The sequence below is a fragment of the Cucumis melo genome, chromosome 2 (genome assembly GCF_025177605.1).
Source record: "Cucumis melo cultivar AY chromosome 2, USDA_Cmelo_AY_1.0, whole genome shotgun sequence".
NCBI classification, from domain to species: domain Eukaryota; kingdom Viridiplantae; phylum Streptophyta; class Magnoliopsida; order Cucurbitales; family Cucurbitaceae; genus Cucumis; species Cucumis melo.
This window is the reverse complement of record NC_066858.1, coordinates 6,511,967-6,535,029: the sequence shown is the minus strand read 5'-3', so window position 1 is coordinate 6,535,029 and position 23,063 is coordinate 6,511,967. Positions and strand designations below refer to the sequence as shown.

Here is a 23,063-nt window from a genome sequence, read left to right as displayed (position 1 = left end):
AGTTGGTCTCTGTTAGAGATCATAGTAAAAGTTTGAAGGTGACTATGCTTAACTCTTTCAGCAGTCTCTTAGAGGTGGGTGAGGATGACAAATGAGCATTAATTATAGTGGATGGATCACCACCGCCCTTGTAGGTGGATGATAGTGTTGTTGGTTTGAGTATTTTGAGTTCAAAGGATGGTTATGAGGGAGTACATGTTCTTGATAATTCTCATGATTAGTTGGTGTACTTGGAACGTGCGGAGTCTAAATGACCATGTGAAATGTAAGGTAGTGTTTGATTTTCTAGGGTCATCCTTTGTGGGCTTCAATTATCTCTTGGAGACTAGAGTTCGTGAAAGTAATTTTGGGTCTGTTTCTAGCAAGTTCGGTAATTCTTGGGGTTAGTCTTATAGCTATAGTAATAGTGGTGTTGGTCGTATTTGGGTGATGTGGAGGAGGAGATGTTTTTCTTTTGCTTCTCGTGTAGTGGATGAGTAGTTTGTTACTGGTACTTTAACAAATCTATTTTATGGTGTTTGTGTGGAGGTGCTCTATGTTTATGCCTTCGATAATAATATTGAGAGACGGTTGCTTTGGCGTCATTTAGTTGAGATTACTTCTGGTTAGTCAAGCTCGGGTTTCGTCATGAGAGATTTTAATGCTATTAAATTACATTTCAAAGCTTTTGGGTGGTCTCCTATTCAGAGTGGTATGGAGGATTTTGATTTGGTTATTTGTGATGCTGACTTAGTTAAGCCATCAGTGTAGGGTAACTAGTTCACTTGGACTAGTAAGGTTCATGGGTATGGTGTGTTGTGTCGCCTTAATCGTATTCTTGTGAATGATGATTTGTTATCTGCCTGACCTAATTTGTTGGTTAATGTTTTACTGTGGGATATTTTATATCATTTTCCTATTTTGTTATATCCTAGCTTTCAACAAAATTGAAGAGTGGTGTCTTTTTTGTTCTTGAACCATTTAGTGGAGGACCTTTCCTTTACTGATGTGGTTTCTTTAGTTTGGGTTCACCACGAGGGTGTCTCTCCGTTAGTAAGTCTCATGAGGAATCTTCACCATCTTAACCCTGCCCTTCGTAGACATTTTGGTAGGCATATCCGCTGCCTCAGTGAGGAGGTGTGCATTACTAAGGAGTCCATGGATAGGGCTCAAAGAGAGGTAGAGCATAATCCTATGTCAGATGCTTTGAGTCGTTAAGCTGACCTTGCAATTGAGGCCTTCTAGATGGCTGTTAGATTTGAGGAAGTCTCTCTCCATCAGAAGTTCAGGATTAGGTGGTTAGAGTTTGGTGATCAGAACACTGCCTTATTCTATCATTCTGTTAGATCTCGTATGAGCCACAACTCTTTGCTCTCTATGGTTAATTCTGGTGGCTCTCGGTTGACTTCTCATGATGGGGTGGTTCAGGTGGCTGTTAATTATTTTTGCAATAGTTTGGGGTTACAGATTATTGGTTATAGGGATCCGTCTCTCGTGATCGATGACATTGTTCAGTTTAGGTGGTTTGAGAAGTGTTGCCTTGCTTTACAAACCCCTATTGAGCTTGAGGAGGTTAGGAAGATGTTATTTTCCATTGATAGTGGAAAGACTCCAAGTTTTGATGGCTTTTCTGTTGGTTTCTTTAAAGGTGCCTGAAATATGTTGGGGAGGATTTATATGATGTTGTTTTGCATTTCTTTGAGACTTGATATTTACCTCATGGTGTTAATGCTAATGCAATTACTCTTATTTCTAAGCGGTGTAGAGCTGAGCGTATGAAGGATTTCAGGCCTCCTTCTTGTTGTAATGTGATTTACAAATGTATTTCTAAGATTTTGGCTGACAGGCTCTGTGTGTGACTTCCTTCTTTTATCAGTGGTAATCAGTCTACCTTTATTCACGTGAGGAGTATTATTGATAATATTTTGCCTTTTCAGAAGTACGTTGGGGGTTACCATCTTAAATTTGGTAAACTCAAGTGTACTATAAAGGTCGATCTCCAAAAGGCATATGATTTTGTTAACTGGACTTCCTTTTAGCTTGTTGATTGCTATTGGCACTCCTTTTAGATTCATGAGTTGGCTTAGGGCCTGTGTTACCTCCCCGATGTTCTCTATTATGATTATGATTCATGGTAGAAATGGATTCAAGTAGGGTGATCCTTTATCTCTGTTCCTTTTTGTTATGGTGATGGAAGTTCTATCTCGTATGTTGAACAGACCCATCCAGAGTTTCCAGTTTCATCAGCAATGTGAAAAGGTTAGTTTAACTCATCTGACCTTTGTTGACGATCTCATGATTTACTTGTGCTGCTAATGATTCCTCTTTGAGTTTTGTTCATGAGGCCCTTTAGAGATTTGGTAAGTTTTTGGATTTGTTTGCAAATTTAGGGAAAAGCTCTATGTTTGTTGTGGGGGTTAGTAGTGAGACTGCTTCTCTTTTGACTGGTAGTATGGGTTTTGTTATGAGGCAATTGCCAGTTCACTATCTTGGGCTTTCTTTACTCTTGGGCAGGTTACATCCTACCGGTTGTGCTTCTTTTATTCAGCGTATAACTAGCCGAATTCGCTCTTGGGCTGCATAGCTTTATCACTTGATGGGAGACTGCAATTTGTTTGTTCTGTGCTATGTAGTTTTCAAGTTTACTAGGCTAGTGTGTTTGTATTACATGAGAGTGTGCATTATGAGGTGGATAAAATTCTTAGGTCTTATCTTTGGAGGGGTAAGGAGGACGATAGAGGGGTGTTAAGGTGGCATGAGCGAAGGTGTGTCTTCCTTTTGAGGAGGGCGGGCCTGCCATCCGTGATGGGCCTTCTTGGAATATTGCTATGTCTATGAAGATTCTTTGGTCGCTACTGGCGAATTCTGGTTCTCTTTGGGTGGCTTACATTCTTAAGGGGAGGTCGTTATGGACGATTGATAGTAGGGTTGGTTGATCTTGTGTCTTCGGGCTATCTTGTGTAAGCGGGATAGTTTGAAAGCACTTGTTCCTATGGAGGTGGGGGATGAGAGGAGGTGTAGAGTTTGGCTTGATCCGTGGTTGCATGGCAGTCCTATCCTTGATTAGGTTAGGGAGAGGGTGCTTTATGACGCGATGAGTCGGAGTGAGACTTGACTTTCTGATTTTCTTGGTCAGGATGAGGAGTGGAGGTGGCCACGCGTTTCTTTGGAGTTGGTTAACTTATGGGATACGGTTCAGACTGTTCGTTCGTGTCTTAGTGTTAGTGATAGGTGGGTATGGATTCCTGACAGTCATGGTGGTTTTTTGATAGCGAATGTGTGGGATACTCTCTGTCCTAGAAGTAGTCAGGTTCCTTGGACTGGTTTATTGTGGGGGTGGGGGAATGTTTCCAAACATTCTTTTTGAGCTTGGCTTGCCATTAAAGATAGGTTGTTCTTTTTGTAGTTCTTTCTTTTTGTACTTTTTGTTTCTCTGGATCCTGTGAGCGTTTTCTTGTAACGACCCAACTCCTTATACTGAATCGAAGTCATTACCAATATAGAACAAGTGGTTTAAGTCATGAAAAAAATTTCAAAACGCATACGGTTTAAGAAATTTTATTTATAAAATTCAAACAAGGTAGTCATGCAGAAATGTAAAAGCAATCTGAAATCCTACTCGGGCCCTATCTACATAAAAGATGGTAAGTGATGAAAAGTACTCAAATTCAAATGCGAAAATCTGAAATAAGAATAAGCGGAAGCGGTAGTCCCTATGGCCCTCCACGATCTCACTTCGGGTCGCTCGCCAGCTTGCCCTTGCCCTTGCCCCGTCCTCTACCTGAAAACATTAAACGAAGAGAGTGAGTATAAAAATACTCAGTAAGGGACCCACTACTAGTCCCACTAGGTGCCTGTTAACTTCCTGTTAGAGTCCTGATAACTGGTACCCAATCTCTGGCACGTTCCCGAACACGTGCAATCATGCGCTCCCGTAGGAACGTAACTCTGGTCTTCGGTGCCCCGAGGGACGCCTAGGACAGTCGGGATGCGAGGACCCCGTCGAGTCACTCGAGTCATATCTATATCCATGCTAGACTGGCGTCCCGTCGGACCACACAGTCCTCAATAGGTGGTGATCCCGAAGGACACCCATGCAGGTACGACTCTAACAGATCGAGCTAACAGGTACCCTAAGTGCAGTATACATACACATGGCATCAGCATATAACATATCATATAAATCATCTCTGCCCTCTCCGTCTCGACATTCGTCGTATAACTATAACGGCTCTCGCCACACATAACAGGCTATAGTATAGCCATACCGTCATTTACATCATACTAACATTGATTTCAGGCATCGTACCGTCCAATCCCCAACATGCAAAATTGGAGTATACATCATCTCATATTTCTAAGCGTGGAGCTAGTAGTAGAATCTCTTACCTGGAGATTTACTTGACGAGTCCTAACCGCGAGGCAGTACGCTTTCCAAGCGACGAGGTCCTAACTGTTTAATATGCCAAGATTCGTAATTAGGTCGCCCACGATTAACGGTTCAAAACTCATTCGAAATGACTTACCCTAGAAGGAGATTGCAGTGCTCAAGCCCCTACTGAAGAAATCCCCCGCTGCAGCAGTTACTTGGTCCAAGACGTCCCTTAAGGAAAAATGATCCAATTTAATTCCAAATTAAATTAACTAGTGCCCAAAATATTGAATCTTACTGGATAATGCCAAAATAATTGATTTAATTACCAAAATTTGGTGGAAGGAGCCAAATTAGGCTTGGCGGCTCGGCTGGAAGGAGACAGAGATCGGCTCGGCTCGGCTTGGCGCAAGGATCTTGCGCGTGCGGCTCGGCTCGCGTCAGCAAGGAGGCGCGGCTCGGCTTGCAGTGCAGGCGGCGCGGCGCGGCTCGTGGTGCAGACCGGCGCGGCTCGTGGCGTGGGATGGGCGCGCGCGGGCTCGGCTTGCGACTCGGAGCGGGCGTGCGCGAGCGTGGAGCGGGTTCGGTTTCGGGCGAGCGGGCGCGGGTCGGTTTCGGGCGAGCGGGCGTGGATCGGTTTCGGGTTCGGGCGTCGGCCGAAACGTGGGTTCGGCTTCGACGGCTGGAGGCACGCGCGGCGGATCGGCTTCGAGTGGCGGCTGCGGGAGACGGCTGTGCGCGGATCGAAGCGGCTCCCTTCGGCTTCGATCGGAGCGGCGCGGCTGGCTGGCTTCGGCTGTCTCGACGAGTTCCGGCTGCGCTGCGTCGGATCTACGCGGCGCGGCGTGGCTGGCTGCAGATACGGCGCTCGGCTGCGCGGATGAAGGGCGGCTCCGGATTCGGCTTGCAGACGCGGCGCGGCTGGGATGGTGGTTCGGCTCTACTACGGCCGGCTCCGAGGGTTATTTTCGCAGCTGGCGGCGGTGGCGTGCGGTGGCGTGCGGCGGCGTGCGGCGGCGGCGGAGAGTGGCGGCGGCTATGGTGGTAGCAAGGTGGGGCTAGGGTTTTTCTTGGGAAGGTGATGAGTTTCACGCCTCCCAATGCCCCCCTTTTAAAAGGATAAAAGAATAATAAAAAAAGATATAAAAATAAAATAAAATCCACACCAAATTACTTTCTTTTCTCCTTTTATTATTAATTACTTTTCTACTTTAGTCCAATGGCAACTCTCCTCTCTCTCTCTTTATTAAGGCCACCATTGACCCTTTCCAAGGCATTAATTAATTTGTTGCTTCACAATTAATTAATTTATTTCACCCTTAAACCTCAACAATTAAATACCCAACCAAGGAAAATTTTAACCTTAATTAAGTGTAAGTCAAAATAAATCTCATTTCATAACCACTTTTAAAAATATAAAATACTCTTGAGGTGAACAATGGAACTCAAATCTACTGGGGCGTTACAACCTTCCCTCCAAAAAAAAACTTTCGTCCTCGAAAGTTCTAATCCTCGAACAGCTCGGGGTACTGGGCTCTCATATCCTCTTCTTTCTCCCACGTGGCCTCTTCCACTCCATGGTTCTGCCAAAGGATTTTGACCAGTGGAATTTCTCGACTGCGAAGCTTCTTGACCTCCCTTGCCAAGACCTCGACAGGCTGCTCCTCGTAGCTCAAGTTCTCGCTAATCTGCAGTGGTTCGAAGTCCACCACATGTGTTGGGTCTGCGACATATTTCCTCAGCATGGAGATATGGAATACGTCGTGCACTGCAGCAAAAGATGGGGGTAGCGCCAAGCGGTACGCCACGGGGCCAATCCGCTCCAATATCTCGAACGGCCCTACGAAGCGTGGACTCAGCTTCCCCTTCTTCGCGAACCTCAGAACACCCTTCATGGGTGCAACCTTCAGAAAGACCATATCTCCCACTTCAAACTCGAGGTCCTTACGTCGTACATCAGCGTAACTCTTCTGTCTGCTCTGGGCTGTCAGCATACGAGCTCGGATCTTCTGTATGGCTGCGTTGGTCGTCTGCACTAACTCGGGGCCTAGCATCCTCTGCTCTCCAACCTCGCCCCAGCAGACAGGGGATCTACAGCACTTGCCATACAGAGCCTCGAACGGTGCCATACCGATGGTAGCCTGGTAGCTGTTGTTATAGGCAAACTCCATTAGATGCAGATGGGAGTCCCAACTTCCTGAAAACTCTAGTACGCAGGCTCGCAGCATGTCCTCCAAAATCTGGTTGAATCTCTCTGTCTGACCATCAGTCTGAGGGTGGAATGCCGTGCTGAAGTCCAACCTCGTACCTAATGCAAGTTGAAGTCCTTTCCAGAACTTCGATGTGAAACGGGCGTCTCTGTCTGAAATGATGGATACGGGTACTCCATGTAGTCTCACAATCTCTGTCATATATAGCTGCCCCCACTTACTGGCAGTGTAAGTGGATTTCCCTAGCACGAAATGGGCCGACTTCGTGAGTCTGTCGACCACAACCCAGATCACCGTGTAGCCCCTCAGGGTCTTGGGCAGTCCCGTAATAAAATCCATCGACACACTCTCCCACTTCCACTCTGGCACACTCAAGGGTTGCAACAACCCTGCTGGATGCTGCCTAGGTGCCTTCACCTGCTGGCACACCAAGCATCTACTGACAAAGTCTGCCACATCCCTCTTCATGCCCCTCCACCAATAGACACTCCTTAAGTCCTGGTACATCTTCGTACTCCCAGGGTGCATGGTAAACGGGGAACTGTGGGCCTCAGTCAAAAGCTCCGTCTTAACTGCGCTGTCTTCCGGCACACACAGGCGTCCCTCAAACATAAGGCCACCGTCAGAGGATATGGAGAAGTCTTCACCTTCCTCTGTCTCTACCACGTGACGCTTCTCTGCCAAGTAAGGATCATTCAGCTGAGCAGCAATGATCTTTTGCCTCAAGGTTGGCTGAACTGTCAACTGAGCCAACTGTGCGGTAACCTCACCTACTGAGACTGCAATCTCGGCTCTCTCAAAATCTCTGAGTAAGGGGGTCTGTTTGGTGATTAGCGCTGCTGAATGTGCCACTTTCCTACTCAGCGCGTCAGCCACTACATTTGCTTTGCCTGGGTGGTATAGGATCTCGCAGTCGTAGTCTTTCACCAACTCGAGCCACCTCCTCTGCCTCATGTTCAACTCCTTCTGAGTGAAGAAGTACTTCAGGCTCTTATGGTCGGTGTAAATCTGAATCTTCTCACCGTACAGATAGTGCCTCCATATCTTCAGTGCAAAGACTACAGCTGCCAACTCCAAGTCATGGGTAGGGTAGTTCTGCTCATGAATCTTCAACTGGCGGGAGGCATAAGCAACTACCTTACCTTGCTGCATCAGGACACAGCCCAGTCCCTTCTTGGAGGCGTCACTATAAATTACAAAGTTTCCCGAACCATCGGGCACTGTCAGGACCGGTGCAGTCACTAGCTTCTGTTTGAGCTCCTGAAAGCTCCTCTCGCATGCTGGGCTCCAGACAAAAGGGGTTCCCTTTCTGGTCAACTGGGTCAACGGGCTGGCTATACGTGAGAAGTCTTCCACGAACCTCCTGTAGTAACCTGCCAAGCCCAGAAAACTTCGAATTTCACTAACCGTGGACGGTCGAGTCCAGTTGGTCACCGCTTCAATCTTTGCGGGATCTACTGAAACTCCCTTACTGGAAACCACGTGGCCAAGAAACGTCACCTTCCTTAACCAGAATTCACACTTGGAGAATTTGGCATACAACTTGTTGGCTCGAAGGGTCTCCAAAACCTGGTGTAAGTGCTTCTCGTGCTCCGCCTCAGTTTTTGAGTAAATGAGGATGTCGTCAATGAAGACTATGACGAACGAGTCTAGAAAGTCCTTAAACACCCTGTTCATCAAATCCATGAATACTGCAGGAGCGTTAGTCAAGCCGAAAGACATCACAACGAATTCGTAATGTCCGTACCTCGATCGAAAGGCCGTCTTGGGAATGTCACCGTCCCTAATCCTCAACTGGTGATAGCCTGATCGCAGGTCGATCTTGGAAAAGACAGTGGCTCCCTGCAACTGATCGAACAGGTCGTCAATCCTGGGCAAGGGGTAGCGGTTTTTGACTGTCACCTTGTTCAGCTCTCGGTAGTCAATACAAAGGCGCATCGACCCATCCTTCTTCTTCACGAACAATACTGGGGCTCCCCAAGGCGACACACTGGGCCGGATGAAGCCTTTGTCCAGCAACTCCTGTAACTGGACCTTCAACTCCTTTAGCTCGGCTGGAGCCATTCTGTAAGGGGCCCTCGAGATAGGGGCAGTGCCCGGCTCTAACTCGATGGCGAAGTCTACTTCTCTGGGAGGCGGAAGTCCTGGGAGTTCGTCTGGGAAAACGTCGGGGTACTCCCTCACCACTGGTTCAGACGATAGGGAAACTTCTGGCTCTCTAATATCCACTACGCTTGCCAAGATGCCCCAAGTTCCCTGGCTGAGCAGTTTACTAGCCTTCATGGCTGAGATGATCTTGGGTATACATACCATGCCTGCCCCCCTGAACTTGAAGCTAGCCTCGGAGGGAGGGTTAAAGACAACTTCCTTGCCAAAACAGTCTATATTTGCATGGTTGGCTGACAGCCAATCCATGCCTAGTATCACATCAAAATCCTGCATGTCTAACACTAGCAAGGTCACGTCTAACATACGATTCGCTATCTCTACCCGACATGCCTTTATCTGTTCTTTGGACAACAGGACCTCCCCAGATGGAGTAGAAACCGATAAAACACTACCCAAAGGCTCTACCTCCAAACCCACATGCTGAACGAAAACGGAGGATATAAACGAGTGGGATGACCCAGAGTCAAATAGCACAAAAGCATAATGCCCCAAAATTGGGAGCGTACCTGTCACCACTGTGCCAGCTCGCTCGGCCTCCTGCCGAGTGGTGGCGAAAACTCTCCCCTGTTGGGGAGCAGAAGGCTGGGGCGGTGTCGTCTCAAAGGGTTTCCGAGGACACACATCAGCAGTGTGCCCCGGCTGTCTACATCTGAAGCAGACTCCACTTCCAGCTAAGCAACGACCTCCGTGGACTCTCCCGCAGGTAGTACAAGCGGGTAGCTCTCTCAGAGTCCTCCCGGCTGCTGCAAGCTCCCGTCGGTGTCTCTGGAAGACACCTCCTGACCTCAGTGTTCGCTGCGGTGCTACGTCAGGCTGCGTCTCCACCTTTCTCTTCTGTCCCAAGGCTGACCCTCTGCCGGCGGCCTTAGACGGATCGGCTCTCTCAGGCAGGCTCAAATCCAGTGCTATACGTAGTGCATCAGCATGCGTGGCTGGGCGGAGGGCTCTGACAATGCCCTGAAGGTCTAGCCTGAGTCCTCTAATGAATTTCTCCGTCCTGGCAGCCTCATCCCTTACCATATCGGGAGCAAAGCGGGACAGCATATCGAACTCGGCGTCGTACTGCTCCACCGTCATGTCGCCTTGCTCCAAGTTTAGGAACTCTTGCAGCTTGGCGTGCTTCACATTTGCAGAGAAGAACTTAGCATAGAAGTTCTCCTTGAACTGCTCCCAAGTTATTTTGCTGACATCGCCCCCCAGCATTCTCTCAGCGGTCTCCCACCAGGCGGTACCCCTGTCCTCCAAGAAGAAGACTGCACACTGCACCTTCTGGTCTTCTGGGCACTTCATGTACCGGAAAATAGTCTCTATGGACGTCAACCACATTTGGGCCTTTGTGGGGTTGTCCATGGATCCGTCAAAGGTCTTGGGATTATACTTCCTGAAATCCCGTAAGTGTTTCGCCTCGGCCGACAGTTGAACTGGTACTGGTTGAGCTTCCTCAGGGGCTGGAGGAGCGACGGCCTGAGCCGGAACAGGGGCGGCCTGGGCCTGAGCAGGGGCGGCCTGGTTCTGCTGGGCGGCAAGGAAGGGCGCCAAAGCAGCTTGCAGCATGTCCTGATAACGCTGCTCCATCGCGGCGAGATCCGCCTGGGTGACCGGTGCGTTTGGGTCGACTGCCGGTGCAACAGGTGGCGCCTCCGGCTGGCCACGACCGGCTCCTCTGCCTCCCCTACCACCTCCTCGGCGTGCACCCCTACGTGGCGGCATTCTCCCTAAAATTCACCAACAAACTTTTCACCACAAGAACTTAACACCCTATATCTAGGTCTTAGACTATTCAGGCAAAATTGTAATCTTAACATTAGCAAGGCTTTAGACATACCTGGCGAGTGCCGAAGGACCGTATAGCCATAGGGTGAAGTAAAACCAAAACAAAAAAATGACTTACATCGTAGGTCAGTCTACAGAACCTAAAACACTGTGCTCTGATACCAACTGTAACGACCCAACTCCTTATACTGAATCGAAGTCATTACCAATATAGAACAAGTGGTTTAAGTCATGAAAAAAATTTCAAAACGCATACGGTTTAAGAAATTTTATTTATAAAATTCAAACAAGGTAGTCATGCAGAAATGTAAAAGCAATCTGAAATCCTACTCGGGCCCTATCTACATAAAAGATGGTAAGTGATGAAAAGTACTCAAATTCAAATGCGAAAATCTGAAATAAGAATAAGCGGAAGCGGTAGTCCCTATGGCCCTCCACGGTCTCACTTCGGGTCGCTCGCCAGCTTGCCCTTGCCCTTGCCCCGTCCTCTACCTGAAAACATTAAACGAAGAGAGTGAGTATAAAAATACTCAGTAAGGGACCCACTACTAGTCCCACTAGGTGCCTGTTAACTTCCTGTTAGAGTCCTGATAACTGGTACCCAATCTCTGGCACGTTCCCGAACACGTGCAATCATGCGCTCCCGTAGGAACGTAACTCTGGTCTTCGGTGCCCCGAGGGACGCCTAGGACAGTCGGGATGCGAGGACCCCGTCGAGTCACTCGAGTCATATCTATATCCATGCTAGACTGGCGTCCCGTCGGACCACACAGTCCTCAATAGGTGGTGATCCCGAAGGACACCCATGCAGGTACGACTCTAACAGATCGAGCTAACAGGTACCCTAAGTGCAGTATACATACACATGGCATCAGCATATAACATATCATATAAATCATCTCTGCCCTCTCCGTCTCGACATTCGTCGTATAACTATAACGGCTCTCGCCACACATAACAGGCTATAGTATAGCCATACCGTCATTTACATCATACTAACATTGATTTCAGGCATCGTACCGTCCAATCCCCAACATGCAAAATTGGAGTATACATCATCTCATATTTCTAAGCGTGGAGCTAGTAGTAGAATCTCTTACCTGGAGATTTACTTGACGAGTCCTAACCGCGAGGCAGTACGCTTTCCAAGCGACGAGGTCCTAACTGTTTAATATGCCAAGATTCGTAATTAGGTCGCCCACGATTAACGGTTCAAAACTCATTCGAAATGACTTACCCTAGAAGGAGATTGCAGTGCTCAAGCCCCTACTGAAGAAATCCCCCGCTGCAGCAGTTACTTGGTCCAAGACGTCCCTTAAGGAAAAATGATCCAATTTAATTCCAAATTAAATTAACTAGTGCCCAAAATATTGAATCTTACTGGATAATGCCAAAATAATTGATTTAATTACCAAAATTTGGTGGAAGGAGCCAAATTAGGCTTGGCGGCTCGGCTGGAAGGAGACAGAGATCGGCTCGGCTCGGCTTGGCGCAAGGATCTTGCGCGTGCGGCTCGGCTCGCGTCAGCAAGGAGGCGCGGCTCGGCTTGCAGTGCAGGCGGCGCGGCGCGGCTCGTGGTGCAGACCGGCGCGGCTCGTGGCGTGGGATGGGCGCGCGCGGGCTCGGCTTGCGACTCGGAGCGGGCGTGCGCGAGCGTGGAGCGGGTTCGGTTTCGGGCGAGCGGGCGCGGGTCGGTTTCGGGCGAGCGGGCGTGGATCGGTTTCGGGTTCGGGCGTCGGCCGAAACGTGGGTTCGGCTTCGACGGCTGGAGGCACGCGCGGCGGATCGGCTTCGAGTGGCGGCTGCGGGAGACGGCTGTGCGCGGATCGAAGCGGCTCCCTTCGGCTTCGATCGGAGCGGCGCGGCTGGCTGGCTTCGGCTGTCTCGACGAGTTCCGGCTGCGCTGCGTCGGATCTACGCGGCGCGGCGTGGCTGGCTGCAGATACGGCGCTCGGCTGCGCGGATGAAGGGCGGTTCCGGATTCGGCTTGCAGACGCGGCGCGGCTGGGATGGTGGTTCGGCTCTACTACGGCCGGCTCCGAGGGTTATTTTCGCAGCTGGCGGCGGTGGCGTGCGGTGGCGTGCGGCGGCGTGCGGCGGCGGCGGAGAGTGGCGGCGGCTATGGTGGTAGCAAGGTGGGGCTAGGGTTTTTCTTGGGAAGGTGATGAGTTTCACGCCTCCCAATGCCCCCCTTTTAAAAGGATAAAAGAATAATAAAAAAAGATATAAAAATAAAATAAAATCCACACCAAATTACTTTCTTTTCTCCTTTTATTATTAATTACTTTTCTACTTTAGTCCAATGGCAACTCTCCTCTCTCTCTCTTCATTAAGGCCACCATTGACCCTTTCCAAGGCATTAATTAATTTGTTGCTTCACAATTAATTAATTTATTTCACCCTTAAACCTTAACAATTAAATACCCAACCAAGGAAAATTTTAACCTTAATTAAGTGTAAGTCAAAATAAATCTCATTTCATAACCACTTTTAAAAATATAAAATACTCTTGAGGTGAACAATGGAACTCAAATCTACTGGGGCGTTACATTTCTACTCTCATGCCTTAAATTCAGACTGTCAGGTCCTCCTTGCTGTGGTATAACAATATTACTTTTTCAAAAAAAGAAAAAAAAAAAAATTTTTTAAACTAACGGATTGAATTTTTTTCCTTTCTTTTCTCCATGTATTTATTCTATGTTTCCTTATTCAGGCTACCAGATTTGAATATGTTATTTGTTACTTCCTTTTCTAACAAAAATTAGTTGTAACTAATTTTATTTGGTTTCTTTAACAAGTGTGGGGTTGAAGCTTCTTGCAGAAGATAAGATCACAATGCCTAATACATTTCTTTCTACTTCTTTGTTTTGCAGCAGGGTATGAAAAAACAAATTAATATGTATTTTTTATGCTTCTTTCTCGTATGCATTATTCTTCTTTTGTTTCTGTTGGCTTTGCATTGTCGTCGTTTTCTTATTCTTGTCTCATTTTTTCTCTACCTTTTGTTCCTTCTCTAAATTCCTTTTATGTTCATTTTTCATAATGCAGTTTTTTTCAAAAAAAAAAGAAAAAGATTATAGTTGTTAGTTGTGTTTGTGTTTGATGAGAAACAAGAAAAGAGAGTGAAAAGAGAAAAGAGGTAGAAGAGAAGAGAAAAGAAGAATCTGAGTAGAGGAAAAAAATTGAACAAAAAAGTTGGAATCGTGTTGGATGAGGTGAGAGCAAGAACTAAATTTTGTTTGAGCGTCAAGCCCCCACCCCACACGTTTCTAAGAACAAGATGGTAATTTTAAATACAACTAATATAAGCAAAATACAATTTCTCGAGGAAATATGAAACTTCATTCCAGGCTTCAAAGGAAAAAAGAAAAAAAAAAAAAAAAAAAAAAGAAAGTAAAACGATTAGAACGTGAATTGCACGTCACTAGACAAAACCATCTTTTGGTAGAGAAAAACACGTGATTACAAAAAACAAACGAAACCCAAGTAAATATATATAAAAAAAAATAAATAAATAAAAGAAATAGAAAAATCTAAAAAAATTGGGTTAGCGGGCAAACAAGAAACCCTTGTTTCGATCCCCCAAAACCCCCCACCCTTTCTCCCATCTTCTTTCTTCTTCTTCCCTTCCCCATTTTTGAAGAACCAACCAGCACCTCTGACCAACATTTGCTTACCCATGGCCAGCGCTGATGTAGAGGCTGTCGACTTTGAACCTGAGGAAGATGACCTCATGGACGAGGATGGAGCCGCCGAAGCCGATGCCTCCCCACGAGCTCCATTTCCTAAGCTCAAATCCGCCATTACCGGCGGCGCATCTTCCTCGCTTTCTGGTGGTCCAAAGAAGACTAAGGGTCGTGGATTTCGAGAGGAGTCTGATCGAAACACCCGCCTTGCTGGGTCGGACTTCGATTCCCTCAAGTCTGCTGATGGCCCTGGCCCCCAACGATGTTAGTTTTTCCACTTCTCTCTTTCATCATTTTCCTCCTCCTCCTCCTTCCTCTTCTTCTTTATTTTGTTTTGGCAGATTGGGGTTTGCCATTTTGTTTTGCTGTTTTTTTTCTTTGGTTCACTAGAGTTAGGGTTATGAAATTTTGGATGGTTATTTACTTGGTAGGTGGCGGGTTTAGATGTATTTTCCTGTATGTTCTACGATAGATTGTTTTTTCACCTCCTTCAATTTAGTTAAGAGTAAGCAAATCCTTTCCTTGAGCTTGAAGAGGTTTTGCTTAATGTTATTGTCGGTTGGTTTACTCCCTTCGTTTCGACAATGTCACAGATCTTAGCTAGAACTTGATATGGGATTTAATTGTTAGACGAAAAGGATTCAAGTGGTGTTGTGGGAAATTATCATGGAATACATACAGTAAGAGAAAGTTCAAAGATTGAGCCTGCATTGTGTTGCACTTTTCGGAAACGGCTGAGGAGTAAAATCACTTTTACATTCATCTGCCACCTCGCCTCCTCCTTTTGCAATTTCCTTCTTCTGGGTGAACTGGATCAACGGTTAGCATAGGGATTTACAGTGGTCTCCCCACTCTATCACGAATAACCACCCATTCAACATAAGAAGAGAATGCTTAAGGAATAAGGATATAGTTTAACCTGATTAAAGGTTGGTTTTTTGACTAAAACAAAGTCATCCCTGTATTCTCTTAAGATAAAATTCTCCCTTCTTATTTGGTTACATTTGGGATGGCCAACACCATCGACATTTCTTGGAGGGTCCTTGTCAATAGCTTTGGACCTTTCTTCTGAGTGAGCATCAAAAGGATTATATATCACAATATGGAAATGTCTCTTTTCTGTGGGGATTTCGTATAGATTTGGAACACACTTAATTGATCGTTGTCTTAGATGGAGTATCATTTTCTATGCGTAGCTCTTGGTTTCAATCCTCATTACCTTAATGAAAGTTGGGTTTTCATTAAAAGCAACTGTCTGAGCTTTTCTTATGGATAAATTTAGAATGAAATCACTGTATGTTTTTGGCAAAGAGACTGGAGATATTGATTTCTCTTTTTCGTATATTTTGTTTTATTGGTTTCTCCCTTCCCCTTGTCCCTAGTTTGTTTCTTGTTCCTTTTACGTCAAATACTCCTCAGGTTTCTTATTAAAAGAATTATATAGAACAACATCGCTATATCTTTTCTTGGATTGTCTAGTGATGGGAAGGCCATGGGTGTAGGTGGAGAAAAGGCTGTCCATTCTCTCTTTTCAAAATTTTCTAGTTTTAGTTGATGGACGATGTTGAAAGAAAATGAGGTTGCACCAGCGTCATCCTTTTCTTCTAACAACAGTGGCAGATTTCTTATCTTATGTGTTTTCTCTCTCTCTCTCTCTTTTTGAAAATGAAATTAAAATTTCCATTATAAAAGTGAATTGAGATTTGTGCTCCAAAAGATGAGGTATCTAAAGAAAAGACAAATAGAAGAGACAACCCATTTGATGAACAGTAGTACAAGCCTGATGGGATGAAAAATCAACCTCAAATTAACTTGTAGATGCAATATGTAACTAACTAATGGTGAATCTTTAACACTATTTGTCTAACTACCTCTCTTGAACATGTAAAGACGGCCGTTATAATGTTAGCAAAGACTTCTTTCTTAAAGGAAAAGTTCTCTTCTTTCTTGGTGGATGTATAAGTATACAACCTTGGCTTGTTTGATTCCTTCAAATGATCTCACTCTTCTGCTTTCTGAAGCCCCATGGAAAGTTATTTAGAAAATGGGGTTGGTTCATCTGGGGCGTTCAAATGATCTTACCTAGTCTCTGCCCCCTTTAAAGCCCCTCAGAAGTTATTATGACAAAAATGACCATCATTTCTTTACCTATTTAAGGTCTTCATATTGGTTGCTTAAAAGACGATGCATCCCTTTTGTTCTCGTGTGGGGTTTGAATATGTTTCTTGTGCTAGGAGTGCAACCAAAGCCTCTGTTGGACCGGGAAAAACCATGGGTATATAGGCAAGGAGAAGTATCTCAATTGGTAGGAGGTTTTTTCTTCTTCATTGTTTTAAAAAGCTATCGAGGACTTAAGCCTTTGTGGAACCATAAGAGGCTTACACCTCTCACAAACGAGGCTTGTGCCTTTGTGAAAATGCACTGAGGCTTCAATCTCTATGCCTCTCCTAATGATTAGAAAAATAATTGTGATTTGACTAGTTCTTAAAAAATATTAAGGTTTGAGTTGTGACAATTACTGTTGGGAACTAAAGAATGCCGAAAGCATACATGTATAGTATAAATCAATCCTCTTTGTAATAATAGTAAGAGTAATGATGACGAAGATCTTCTTTTAGAATTTTTTATTAAGTAAAATTGTGGGTACAATTTTATATGACTCGTTATTAACAATACTTGATCATATCAATTTAGGTTTTGTAAAATGTTTTTAATTCATTGTTTGAGCCTTACTTCTCATACCGCCTCGAGGCTTATGCCTTGCCTCTTGAAGAGGAAAAGCCTCAAGGCCACCTTTACCCTTTCAAAACATTGATCTTCAATAAGCTGATGATAACATTGTTTTTTGCCTTAATGATGCCAATGCTTTTAATAATTGGTGGGAAATTTTGTAGTTGTTTATGGCTGGTCATGGATTTCGTTGAATATTTCTAAGACTTTGTTGATTGATACTAATGTGGGTAAGGAAGAAGTTGTTGAATGGGTTTTCGTTTAAGGATTTGGTTATTTTCTTTTGACTCCTTTTGTAGTAACACTCAATTCACAGCCTCTTGTTGATGGACAAGAAACAGGAAATTCTTTTGTAATTTTAGCTTGTTCATGTTCCAATTGAACTGGAAAGCACTCTTAATAGTCTTTTTGTTTTATTTTCTGAGGAAGGGGGTTCTCTCTTCTCCTTTCCTTTAGGATTTTCTTTTTTGGGCCTTTTTGTACACAATACGTATCTTGTTTCTTATCTTAAAAAAAGTTATAGACTAATTCATATGGTCTTTTAACTAAAATTCCTTAGATTAATATGTTTAAGAAATTTATTCCTTAGATTAATGTCTGATTCTAGTTACTTTGTGTAGCTATTGAAGGATGGATCATTCTGGTAACTGGTGTACATGAAGAGGCACAAGAGGATGATCTACAAAATGCATTTGGTGAGTTTGGGGAGATAAAGAATTTGCATCTAAATCTCGATCGTCGTACTGGGTTTGTCAAGGTATGTCTGATTCCTTTATTATTTAATTTCCCCCTAAAGAAACAAGAATTTGTGTAGTTTTTTAAGAAAAGAACATGCATATGTTTTATTGTTTAATAGTTTTAGAAAGTTGAATAACTATAAAATTTTAGGAAGAATTAAAAATTTCATATTTTGCTAATGATCAGATGGTTTGTAAGAAGAATGAATTAGTATTGTAACTTTTAAATATTTGAAAACAATTTTCCCCCTAGATTCTTTCGTCTCCCTTTTACTTTGTGACCTCACTCTTCTTGAAAGCACGACTATTTGTTTTAATAAGCAAGGTGTGCCAAAAAGTTCCTCACCTAATCTGGTGTACCTTTCCCCGCCCTTTCTTATTTATTTATTTTTGTTTGTCAAGTCTACCCATTGGGGCATATTTTCAAGCTCCATTTGATCTTGTCTGTCTCATTTTTCTTGATTAGATTAAATGGTGTTTCTTGTGAAAATTAATTACTCAAAAGGCTAACCTGAGGGTAGAGCTCAAGTGGTGACATGTTTGTAATTGTCTATAATGTTACACAAGTTTGAACCCCTACCTACTTCTATTCTATCACAAACGTACACGCACACGTGCACACACACAACGCAAGCCTTTATTAGAGTCTGAAGGGACCTTGGGGGAGCCACCCTGCCAGATAATCTGTATGCTGGAATGAAACCACTTTAGCCTTCATTTTAACAATGAAAAGTTTTGTTTCCGTTTAAAAAAAATAAAGAAAAAACAAGAAAAACCATTTTCTTTGGTTTTCTATGTTGCCCATATTTGTGTTTTTTATTCTACAAATTGGCGGTATAATAAAATTTTTCATGTCATATATCTGGATTGAAATAACTTCATCTATAGGGTTACCCTTCTCTTTCGTACTTGCATATCTCTGATTGAAAGTTGGTTCCTTATCCCAAAGTATAAAGTTACGGGGTATAATGCTTTGCTTGAGATAATTTTTTATAACATCATTATCTTTTCCTTGCTAACCATGTAATTTTTCTTCCAACTAGCTTTAGATTTTACTCATGATGTGTAGCTACTGCAAGCATATCATATTGTTTAGCAGATTCACATTTATGTTACTTTTGGTGAGTTTTGTCTGAAACTGGTGCTATTTCCCTTCTTTTCCATAAATTTTGGAAATATTTATTTGTTTGTATAGGAAACCTTCTGTATGTTTCAATAATGCTTTTCCATAGTTTCGTTGAAGAAGCACGAGCACGTTTTTGTGTTTGCATGGTTGTATCGGTAACTTTGAGATCTGAATTATTTTGGTGATAGATGTTTGTATAGGTAAACATAATGCGCATTGCAACCATCTATTTTGCCTAGGTAGTTTGCTGAAAAATCTGAGCATTACATTTTGTTTTCAATTGATCATCTATTCTAATAATATAAACATCCTGAATGAAATGGTGAGAAAACTACCATTTGGGTTTTTCGTTCTATCTTGTCTGTTGTATGTTGACTTTTGATTGTTGTTCTATTGTTGCTCTTGCTATTATATACACGTATATGTATTCATTTTTGTTTTGGGTTTATAAAGGGATATGCGTTAATCGAATACGAGAGTTTTGAGGAAGCAGAGAAAGCAATATCTGCCATGGATGGTGCTGAACTTCTGACCCAAATTATCAATGTTGATTGGGCATTCAGCCATGGACCCATCAGAAGGAAGAACGCAAGGTATGCATCTCTAAGATCTCTTCAGGATCTGCAAAGGGAATTGTGAAATGAATGAATTATACAAAATTAATAAACCTTGTGTAAATTTTTCTTCTAATTTAATTGCAGGCCTGCTCGAGAACGACGTTCGAGGAGCCCTAGGAGAAGATACTGATCTTGAGGTGTAGAAACTCGATGTGTGGTGTTTTTGGATTTTAATTGGAAAGGTGTTTTTCTTGTGGATTGGATTAGGAGAAATGTTTCTACTGAGCTCTTACTCAATTATCTCAAGATTCCCCTGGTTTCCAGCCTTTGTTTCTCGATCGTTGATGTGAATTGATGAATTGTATGTAACTTAGAGGATTTGAGGTCCATGATTTTCTTTTTTCTTTTCTTTTTTTTTTTTGGATTAATTGAGGTCTTTTCCATTTTGTGTTGAATATCTGCTATTATATATATATTTTTTGTTTTAAATTTGGCTCTGGATTCATTCTCCATTACCTACAGTAAAATTCCCCTTTTTACGTATTTAGTTTGATATTTTTTGTTATATAAATAAAATGTCAACTAAAATTCTCTTTATTCTAGTTAATATATGATTGTAGTCGTTTGCTCTGTATTTTTAATAAATCTTAAATCTAATCATAGTTTGCTTTAATTTAGGATGACTAAATTAAGATATATTCAAAATACATGGATTAAAATTGTTACATGTTCTAGGATTGAATTAGAAAGGTGGAAAAAGGGTTTTTCTACATTTCTTTGTTTATTTACATGTTCTCAAGATAATAAAATTAAATAATTAAGATGAGTGGACCTCTTTTTGCTCGAAATGTCATGAAAGGAGTAAAATTGTGATATTAAAATTTGTATCCAACTATTGGATACCAACTTAATAGGTGTATCTGAATATAATATAAATAATAAACAATAAAAAAATATAGTGTATGCGTGGCAATAATGTGGACAACTTGGAAGATAGTATTGTCATTAAGTTAGCTATTGAGATTGGTATTATTATTTCAATTTTGTTTATATATATACTATATATATATATATATTCTTTGAATATATACACTTTCACTAGGGGATAACCAAGATTTTGCAATCAAGTTTAGAAGAGTAAGTAAACAACAAATCAAGCAAGAATGATGGTTAAGTGTCAAACTCAAGCAAAGAACTAGTTGAATACAAAAGCAAAAACAAGAAATCAAGAACTTAAAGTTCGAGATTCTCCAAACTAGACAAGAAACAACAAAAAGAAAAAAAAAATGATATCCAGAACTAAGAATTTAATATTTAAAAATTCAAAGAATTATGGTAAACAAAGAAAAGAAAGACAAACTAGTAGATAAGAAAAACAAAAAAAATCAAGAATAAAAACAAACAACACTAATTTTACCGAAAACCCAATTGGAACCATAAAAAAAGTGGACTTCAAAAACTATTAATTAATTTTATTATGAAATTTGAGCGTTAAAACCTGGGGAAATTCAGCAGCTTCCAAATTTTTATTTTAGTGCCCTCAAAGCTCACCGTCGTCCCCAACTTTTCCTTTTGAATTCCGTCGGCCTCCCCCTTATCTTTTTTCTTTCAATTTAATTTCTTTTTATTTCGAATCTTTTTGAACCTCAACTTTCTTTTTTCTTAAATTTCAAATCTTTTTTTATTCATTCACTCACTTCTTCATAATTTTTTTTTGTTTCCAACCTTCTAGCAGCATAATCAAATTCAATTTACAATCAAATTTTTTTAACAAAACAAAAACCTAATCAGAAATTATACTCAACCAAGAAAGCAATTAAACATATCTAATCCAGAGCCTACATTGATGGGTGAATCCCTAATATCAAATTTTAAAACTCCAAATCAATTTGACAAACAACCCTGCAAATGTTTTTAAATATTTTTGGCATACTTTGTCAAGAATTACAAAACTTGGTAGCGAAGCTATGTAAATAATTTCTATAAACCAAAAGACAAGGCTTAAATAGTCTACCAATAAAATAGTAGTTGCATTCTAAAAAAACTAAATTAACACTAATTAAATGTTATTAAAATGATAAAACTTAAAAATATTAATATTCCATCACAATTATTAAATAAAATCTAATTAATAATTTGATGCTTGGTTGATTCATATCACACGCGAAATTAAAACCACATTAGTCTGTCTCGTACTCTATTCTTAAATGTTGAACATACTCAACACTTAGCTACTGGAGAGAGCACATCTTTAGCACCCAAACAAACTACAAAGTTCAATTTTAGTTGCTTGACAAATTAGTTTAAACGTGGGCAAACTCACACATCCCGCTACAACAAACCAGTCGCATAGAACCAAGAACAATACTAATGATTTGAAAACAACATATTAAACAATTTACAGAAACAATATCATAGGTAAACAATAAAAAAAATACTTAATTAGCAACTCACAAATATGCAGCATGTTTTATTACATAACACATGACCTAAAGAAGTAATAACCTTTTGAAAACTTCTCTTTGTAAGAAAGGTCAGTTGCTGAACAAGGCTTAGTTTTCTCTTCTATCTTTCATTCTCTTTTTTTGTTCAACATCTTGGCACCTAACCAGGTCCATTCTTCCTATGTCCCTTTTCTTAGACCTTATCTTTGCTTAAATTTTAATCTTTTACTTACCTGAGCTTATAGAGTTCTTCCCTGTTTATATCACCCTCAACAGACTATCCTAATCTGGCCAGCTCCTTTTTAATTATTTACACGTTCTTATCTGGTCACACTTAACTTAAACTTCTCCTAATCAAGCCTATCCCAAAACATAGTTTGTCTTCTAACTGCACCTTCAACTTCATATCGTAGCCTCACAAATGGGTTCTCAAACTCCATAACACAAAAAGTCGACTCATTTCTTTCGTTAATAGATGTATTTACAACTTCTTTGTGTCCATACTTCTTATTATATCGTCTAAAACCACCTTGCATCTCAACCTTCATAATGCTAAACTACTATGCAACATAGTCATCCTTGTGGCCAACTTTATTTACATGGATTAGTTGTCAGATCTTGCATCTATCTCCCAAAATCAATTTTATATCTGTTTTAGGAGGTGATTTAGAAGTAATTTAGAGTGATTTTAAACATGTTTTTATCACACTTTTAGCTAATTTTTTTTTTTTTTTTTTTTTTATATTGCAAACAACTCGCATCTATCTCGCAACTCTCGAAATTAAAGATAATTAGTATATTTTTGAACATGTTTTAGCAAGTTCCACTTACAACTTTTTATTTCGCAACTTAGCAAGTATCTCTCGTTTATATGCAACTCCCAAAATTGGAATTTCTTATCGAAAGTCAATTTTAGGTGATTTAAAGTTGATTTAGAGTGATTATAAAAATGTTTTTGTAAGTTTTTAGTTACAACGTTTTATCTCGCAACACCAAAAATTGAAATTTCTAAACCTAAATCAATTTTATTCTTTAGGTGATTTAAAGCTAATTTAGAGTGGTTTTAACCATGTTTTTACAAGTATTTTGCTACAATTTTATATCCAGCAAACATCTCCCAATTTCAAAAAAAGTTCTCTACAAAAATTTCATTCCAATTGGTTCCCACAGACCAATCTCTAGCTAAGAGAATAGGAAAGTCTCTAAGTGGTGGTGTTTCGAATCTAGCGTTCAATAGATTCAAAGTCTTATTCTATTTTCTCTCTTCTCTGTATTATTTT

At 41.8% G+C, this 23,063-nt stretch overlaps 2 protein-coding genes across 2 annotated transcripts; both read left to right on the top strand.

Moving 5' to 3' along the window:
- Window positions 1-1,224: 1,224 nt before the first annotated feature.
- Window positions 1,225-2,563, top strand: LOC127148174 (uncharacterized). Its single transcript, XM_051081196.1, has 4 exons — window positions 1,225-1,627; window positions 2,177-2,238; window positions 2,333-2,448; window positions 2,494-2,563. Exons 1-4 carry the CDS (start codon window positions 1,225-1,227, stop codon window positions 2,561-2,563), a joined length of 651 nt encoding a protein of 216 aa, XP_050937153.1.
- Window positions 2,564-13,423: 10,860 nt separating this feature from the next.
- LOC103492008 (RNA-binding protein Y14) lies at window positions 13,424-19,828 on the top strand. Its single transcript, XM_008452164.3, has 4 exons — window positions 13,424-14,453; window positions 17,540-17,676; window positions 19,236-19,375; window positions 19,484-19,828. Exons 1-4 carry the CDS (start codon window positions 14,183-14,185, stop codon window positions 19,527-19,529), a joined length of 594 nt encoding a protein of 197 aa, XP_008450386.1. The 5' UTR covers window positions 13,424-14,182; the 3' UTR covers window positions 19,530-19,828.
- Window positions 19,829-23,063: the final 3,235 nt, after the last annotated feature.